The 7,578-nt window shown below is 54.1% G+C and overlaps 3 protein-coding genes across 3 annotated transcripts; 2 read left to right on the forward strand and 1 right to left on the reverse strand.

Moving 5' to 3' along the window:
* Positions 1–694: 694 nt before the first annotated feature.
* Positions 695–3,110, reverse strand: MAA_05373 (flap structure-specific endonuclease; the record flags this gene model as incomplete). The annotated part of the gene is made up of 3 exons (XM_007823371.2): positions 695–2,841; positions 2,908–3,044; positions 3,097–3,110. 3 exons carry the CDS (start codon positions 3,108–3,110, stop codon positions 695–697), a joined length of 2,298 nt encoding a protein of 765 aa, XP_007821562.2.
* A 345-nt stretch (positions 3,111–3,455) lies between these two features.
* Positions 3,456–5,171, forward strand: MAA_05372 (ro-7-like protein; the record flags this gene model as incomplete). The annotated part of the gene is made up of 2 exons (XM_007823370.1): positions 3,456–3,868; positions 3,923–5,171. 2 exons carry the CDS (start codon positions 3,456–3,458, stop codon positions 5,169–5,171), a joined length of 1,662 nt encoding a protein of 553 aa, XP_007821561.1.
* Positions 5,172–5,562: 391 nt separating this feature from the next.
* MAA_05371 (seryl-tRNA synthetase) lies at positions 5,563–7,110 on the forward strand (the record flags this gene model as incomplete). The annotated part of the gene is made up of 1 exon (XM_007823369.1): positions 5,563–7,110. One exon carries the CDS (start codon positions 5,563–5,565, stop codon positions 7,108–7,110), a length of 1,548 nt encoding a protein of 515 aa, XP_007821560.1.
* Positions 7,111–7,578: the final 468 nt, after the last annotated feature.

A 7,578-nucleotide genomic window follows, 5' to 3' on the forward strand; every position in this document is an offset into this window, starting at 1 on the left:
TTCTTGGCCCATAGTACGAGATAATCAGGTAGGTGGCCATTTCGCCTCGTCGGCCTACCAGGCAGACTGAGGAGCTGGCTCAAGACCATCTCGTCTCGGTGGTAAGATGTATTTCACATAATGCCAGCCACCTGACACCCTCACTGATGAGATACCAGGTATAACAAGTCAACGTGTAGGCGCGCTCCTCCCCCCTTCTTAGAATTCAACACTAGAGAGTCTGGACAGCCGGTGCGCCATAATAGCTAACGGGCGTTATCATATTTGCATTCACCACAATGGCGACTACAAACAAATCATTGGCAGAGGCCAACCATTGACTTCCTGAAGCAACTGTCATACTGTAGCATCAAACACGCATGTGCGAACTGCCAAGCGGCAAATACAAAGGGGCTCTGACCGCCGATGCGAGAGAGTATGTAATAGACGCCTCTCTGCGCCGTCGTGTCTTGGTAAATCCACTCAGCAAAACAAGAAGACTGCACACGCTGGATACACCCTCTTCTACCGGAATGGTTTAACCGCAAAAGCCGGGAATCCAGTACCGCCACGCAGAAGCATGCATTATGCAGTAAAAGAAGTAGAAATATGGGCCGTATAGGGCCACATGGTCTCCAGCTTATATTCTCTCACATTATCGTACATGATCCCCATGAATATGATTATACAAGTATAAACCGATGCCTTATGCTCGCTATTTATCAGTGGCTGTCAAATCAATGATTGATACATCACTCCACCGAACGGCGGCTCCCTTTCTGCTCAACTTTGTATTTAATTCCGCATTGCGCTCATCTTCATCCAATTCGACTTCCTCGAAAAAGCCGGAACCTGAAGGCCTTGCCCTAGAAAGCTTCTTCTTGGGTGATGGCCCCGGTCCCCTCGAACACGACGCCCCCTGACCAACTGCAGCCGTCTCCTGATTTAAGACAGGCTGAATAGGTGAGGGAGACCGTGCTGGCGCTGATATTGATTCCAGGTCCGAGTCGGAATTTGTTCCCCCTTCCCCTTCCCCTTCCTTGTTTATCAGTATTACTCGCTTTTCGGTGGCTTTCCTCTTGGATTTACTGAGAAACAGTTCCATAGAAGACTGTTTCAACGTCAAGCTGTTTGTTTTAGGCTCCTGATGTTGTCTTTGCCGTTGTAGTGGATTTTTCAGGCTCTTAGAGCAATGGCTCGCCTGAAGAATCGAGCGTATTGATTCGGGAACCTCTTGAGACTGTGGGAGTTTGGAAGCCGTACTATAAACTGAACCTGACGGGGAAGGAGATGCAGGAGGAGAACGGGATGCCGGCGCTGGGGGACTTGATGAAATATAGATCGCGTCTGGTTGCCTCCTGGGGGATCTAGGCATGACTGGTGAGCTGTCGATTACCTCAATGGTTGCCGTTGTTTTCGGACTCCTCGTAGGCGAGGACGAGGATTGCTTACTTATGCTTGGCGTGGCTTTGGGACGCGCAAGGCTCTTGTGGAGTGATGAACTTGGCTCAAGAGCTTTGGAAGAACCTTGGCTGCTGGCAAGAGCTGCCTTTGTGGCTGTGACATACTTGTCAAGTGAGCCTCGAGGCATATCGGAGCCTTTGAGAGCTTTGGTTATACCGGCTTTTTTCTTTGTCTTTGTAGGAGATCGTCGGACAGCCTTGGCCTGTTCTTTCAATTGCCATTCTTGGAAAACGTCGGAGGCAGAATTTTTCACCAAACCTTCCAGCACCCAGGCGAGATCGGGTTTGGAAATGTCAAACAGTTTTGGAGCGTTAATGGTGGGGACGCCCTCAGGAGTGTCGAACTCATCGTCGCTGTTCAACGCCAATCCCGTTCGGCCAGGATTGACAGTTTCGTCAACTTCTTTTGCCAAATCAATGGGGACAACTTCTTCAGGGATAAAAGCCAAGCGTAGTTCGGGTGTGCCATCTGTGCTAAAGTGTGTTCGTCGCCCAGAAATGCGTTTAACATGCTGGGCGGCAATTTGGGAATTGGCCAAGTCGCGAACAAGCATTGCCTGTCCTAGAACTCGGACAAACTTGACAGCCCCTATACGGTAGTCCCAGTCGAAATTCTCTCGCGTAAACTCGCGCAATGCGGTTAGATGAAATACGTGCTTTTGCTCCATTGTTTGACGAATAGCCTCAATACTGGATTCGGAAGACACTATTGGGTGGGTGTAGTAGCGCAGGACTTCGATGTTGGGGAAGTCTTCTGGTATCGTTAACGCCTTGTGCTTCGTTCTGAAATAGCCTTTTTCGTTGGTTTGTAACTCATGTCGTAGAGAATTCCGCCATGCTTGTATACCGTCTTTATCGGATACCTTTAGACGGCAAACTGATTTTCCAAAGCCAGCTTTGGCCGCCTCACAGGCTACTTTTACACCACATCCGGGTACTCCGTCCGGAAGATAGTCACCGCCGCTCATTAATGCAACTAACACCATGCCTTCACGATCAAGACCTAGGTCTCCCAACGCCATGTCCTCAACGTCGTATAGAGAAACATGGGTTGGTGCTGTGGAAGTTTTCCCTTCGGAAGACCAATTACGGAGGGTTTTTGTGCATCCAAACATTATGGTATCGACGTCTTCGCTGAGAACAGCATCAACTATCCCGTGTCGCTGGAGGAGGGCGCATTCCGCTTCTCCTTCGCCGGGGGCATCATGGATAGGAAATCCGAACAATCGTATCAGGTGCTTCGCCGCTGCCGTTGTAGCGCCGTCGCCTCGTCCTGATCGTTTGTTTCGTTTAAATATGGGCTTATTTGACCCATCAAACACAAAGATTGGTTGTATTGGGGTCCCGAGGAGTCGAACTAGGCGATAGAACAGAGTCCTCAATGCCGGATTGGTACCACCTGGATAGGTCAGCATGATAAATCATGGCTATGCCAGACTATATGTAGCGAGGCGGGTGTGCAGACCTTGTGCAGCCTGTGTCTGGAAGTGCCATATTGCAAAGTCAATAGCCATGCGATACGGTCGGTTTGCGGACTCCAAGCTGTCAGCGGCAAGCTTGGAGAGCGAGATCCGCTTGCCCGGACCGAGCTCTTTGTAAATACTTCAGCCAGTTAGCTATGCGCAGGAATATAGGATTGGGGGGTATTATGTACCCTTTGATGCCCATTCCAGGTCGGCATTGTTCCCAAAATTGGCACTTGATTGCGAGGCTGCAGTTGGAGAATCGGGGGTCGCGGTGATTGATGAAGCAAATGCCCCACGTCGCCTCAGCGACGCCTGCCGTTGTTGACTTTGTGGGCCCACCCCAGAAGCCACACAGGCGACAGGAAGCATTTGATCAGGGGTCAACTGGTCCGTCACTGCAGCCCGCTTATGTAGGTACCGCATTCACTAAGTGCATATCGTCTGAGCCGGCGCTGGTTGGTCCACGCCTTTGGTGACGAGCTTGGTCGTCTTACAGCACCGAGCCGAATTCGAATTCACTCTTAAAAATTGACCTGCATCCCCAGCCATGTCTTCTGGCGCAAGCACTACGCTCGCGCACAGGAGCGTGGCCACGATAAGATCAGGGACATCACAAGCGCCGGCCAGTACATCAACGCCTCACACCCCGCCAAGGACCGTCACATCCTCATTTGGGTCGCCATCAACGATCCGTGCAGAAGACGATTTTGTACTTCTTGAGATTGGTTCGCGTTATATTCGAGCTGGCTTTGCAGGCGACTCCTTGCCTAAAGCCTGCCTGGCATGTGGACCAGGACAGCAACGGCGAGTTGGTGATTTTCGAGCCTGGCAGGAACCGGCTTCGGGTCCTTCGAGGAAATGGGCCGCCGATCACGAAATATGGCGTTATGACGTGCGCGATGTCGACTTGGGCTTGTTTCGAGACAAGCTTGACCGACTGTTGCGAGAAGCATTTACAAGGTAGCGTGCAGTGATGACATGACGATTGAACAAGTGCTCATTGTGTGTGTCTAGGTTTCTGCTCATTGACTCTAGGCCGAGACGACTTGGTCTTGTCCTGGATTCGGCTGTTCCACTTCCTCTTCTATCTTCTGTATTAGACACCTTGTTCACCAACTTCCAAACCCCAATCATCTCTCTCATGTCGACTCCCACAATGGTAACTGTGGGAGCCGGCGTACGGTCAGCATTGATAGTGGACATGGGCTGGAACGAAACTGCCGTAACCAGTGTTTACGAATACAGGGAAGTGAAAAGCTCGAGGACTGTCAGGGGTGGCAGGAGTCTTAATGATGCGCTATACAAACTGCTTCATGCCTTGATCCCTTCTGCAGGAGACGACGAATCAGAAGACAGAGCCGTGGCTTTTGAAGAATGCGAGGACATATTGTGTCGGCTCATGTGGTGTCGACCCTCGGCCTTCAAGTCATCTCAGAGACAGTCTACGCAGTTGGACACGGTGGAGGAGCAGGACGAAAATGAAGGAGAGTCAAATCAACCGAGCGGTATAGCCGAAGTGCCACTTCGATCAACAAACCCTCCCTCAACTATCCACATACCCTTCAACAAGCTTGCCGATGTCTGCGATGATTCCTTTTTCGACCCTTCAGCAGCTCGGACCACCTTTGATGACCACGAACTGCCCCTCCACCTGCTTGTATATCAGCACCTGCTTCAGCTGCCTCTTGACGTCAGGGCAGTCTGCATGTCTCGAATCATTTTCACTGGGGGCTGTTCGAATATTCTAGGTGTAAAGGAGAGAATTGTGGACGAGATTACGAGCATTGTTGAACGAAGGGGTTGGGAGCCTGTGTTTGGCCAAAGCGTCGAGGCCTTGCGAAACGGCCGCAGAGCCCAACGCAAGGCTAGCCTCCAAAGGTCAAGCATCTCCTCTGTTGGGACGTCAGAGTCCGGCGGTGACGATTCTGATGGGTTGCGGTCGGAATCGGGAACGACAGATTCCCAAGAAGACCAAGTCGAGGCCAAGATCACGCGCAACAGGCCGATACGGCCCCAGGTCCAGGGCCGGCTGCGAGCTATTCACTCGCTGGGAGCCTGGGCGGGTGCCAGCTTGATGTGTCAGTTGAAAATTCCAGCCTTGGCCACCATAGATAGGGAGCTGTGGTTGCAGCAAGGCGCAAACGGAGCATCTCGTCCGTGTGATGTTGATTTCAAGAACCAGCAGCGGCAAAGTATGGGAACCATCAGAGGAACTGGAGGCCATCACACAAACTGGACCCTCGGCGTTTGGGGTGCCTTGTAGTAAAGGTGATGGATGTGAGGTGACATGAGGCGAGGTGAGGCGAAGAGGAGTTGGTGTGCATTCAGAAGATACCACTTGATTTAGACGCATGAAATGTACATGAGCATGTATTCGACAAGCCTGCTTTCATAAATGAACAGGCATGTTCTAACTTTTGACAAGTCTATCCGCTTGCCCAGTTGAGTGTAGTCTGGCAGTTATTCAAGTCTACTGTCTGTGTCTGGTACGTACACTGAATGCTGGCGTCCCCCATTTCGGCCAATTGCATTATTAGACCGACCCCACACCCCCAAAAGCTGCAGAGAGCTTCACCTCAACTCAAGCTCACTCACACCCTCGTCGGAGTTGCATGAGCATGAGCTCAAGCTCATAGCATCACCACTCCAAGACGATGAATCGAGCACTGACATGTCTACGCTGTCGGGGTCTCAAGCTACAAACGCGAGCCGTCTCTGCGCGCACATTTGCAGACAACAAGCGGCCCCCTATAGCGCCAAAGCCCATCATCGACATCAAGCACATTCGTCAAAACCCAGAGCTATATGAGCTCACATGCCTGGAGCGAAACTACAAAAATCAAGCAACATACCCCGCCAGGATCCTGGAGCTGCATTCCGAATGGCAGGTCTTGCAACGACAGGGGCGCGCACTCCGCGAGAGGTCAAATTTGCTGCGGAAATTCCTCGCGAATCCGGCGACGAGCAGCGGGGATGATGATGTCGAGGATATTCGGGAGATGGGCAGGGAGCAAGTACAGGACGAGGCGAGGAAGCTGAAGGGTGAACTGGCCGTCATCGAGAAGGGCGAGGCTGAGGCCGTTGCCGAGATGGAAGCGCTCGCGTTGGAGATTCCGAATCTAACGAGCCCCGACACTCCTCGCGGAGACGAGGCTGTTCTCCTGAGCTACATCAACGACCCGCCGACGGCTTTTGACAACTCGCCCGAGAACAAAGTCTGGCGGTCACACGTGCATGTCGGCTCGGAGCTGGGACTGTTCGACTTCGCAGGCGCGGCCACAGCTTCCGGCTGGGGATGGTATTACCTCGTCGGCGAGGCCGCTCAACTCGAACAAGCCCTCGTGCAGTATGCGCTCGCCGTCGCCACCAAGTACGGCTGGACTCAGGTTTCGCCGCCGACAATGGTATACAGCCACATCGGAGCGGCGTGTGGTTTCCAGCCACGCGACCAGCACGGCGAACAGCAGGTCTACGCCATTGCGCAATCCAAGGCCGATGCGGACCGCGGCGTGCCCGAAATGTGCCTCGCCGGGACATCTGAAATCTCCCTCGCCGGGATGAAGGCCAACACCACCTTGGACCCGGAGGATCTGCCCATGAAGCGCGTCGCCGTGTCTCGGTGCTACCGCGCCGAAGCAGGCGCTCGCGGCGCCGACACCAAGGGCCTCTACCGCGTGCACGAATTCACCAAGGTGGAAATGTTTGCGTGGACGAGCCCCGGCGAGGACGAGGCGCAGGACGTGTTCGAGGAGATGCTCGACATCCAGACGGAGATTCTGCAGTCACTGGGGCTCTACTGCCGCGTCTTGTCCATGCCGACTGCAGACCTGGGTGCCTCGGCCACGCGCAAAGTAGACATGGAGGCCTGGTTCCCCAGCAGACAGTCCATCAACAGCGGCTGGGGCGAGCTGACGTCGGCCAGCACGTGTACGGACTACCAGACGAGGCGGCTAGCGACGCGCACGCGGGTCGACGGCAAGATCAGCTTCCCGTGGACGTGCAACGGGACGGCGCTGGCGGTGCCGCGTGTCATGGCGGCGCTGTTGGAGAACGGCTGGGACGAGGAGACGGGCACCGTGGCCATCCCCGAGGTGCTGCGGCCGTGGATGGATGGGCTGGAGCGCATGGGGAGGGTGGGCAAGAGGAGGAATGCGCAGGAAGTGACGTTTAAGCAGAAGGACGGGCACGTTGAGGAGGCGTAGGACATGGCATAAAGACTGTACAACTAGCATTTGTATCAAAAAAAAGCACTCCTACCACGCACAGTCTGGAAAGCTTCATGTTGCGTCTGGGTCGAAATATGCCTATCAAGTACGTGGACGAAAACGCCTGCCATCACACGCCGCTCGACCTGTTGAACTTGTCAACACCACGTCTCGCACATCTACAACCCTCCCAGCTTCACACCGCGCGGCCTCCTAAACGCCAACCTCGGGTCCCTCCGCCACCAGTAATACCCGCTCATCTTCTTCACGGCACCGCCCCAGCCCAGCTCCCTCCTCTCCCACGCCGCGCGCCTCGAGCCGTCCGCCCACCTCTGCACAAGATGCTCCTCGGAGCCCTCTCCCTCCCACGGCAGAAGCTCGCCGTCAAGCTCCCCCGTCTCCAGCCACACCTCGACCGTCCGCAGCTGGTCGGCATATATGACCAGCACCGCCAGCACGCTCGCC

Source organism: Metarhizium robertsii (genome assembly GCF_000187425.2).
Source record: "Metarhizium robertsii ARSEF 23 chromosome Unknown MAA_Scf_2, whole genome shotgun sequence".
Classification (NCBI taxonomy): Eukaryota; Fungi; Ascomycota; class Sordariomycetes; order Hypocreales; family Clavicipitaceae; genus Metarhizium; species Metarhizium robertsii.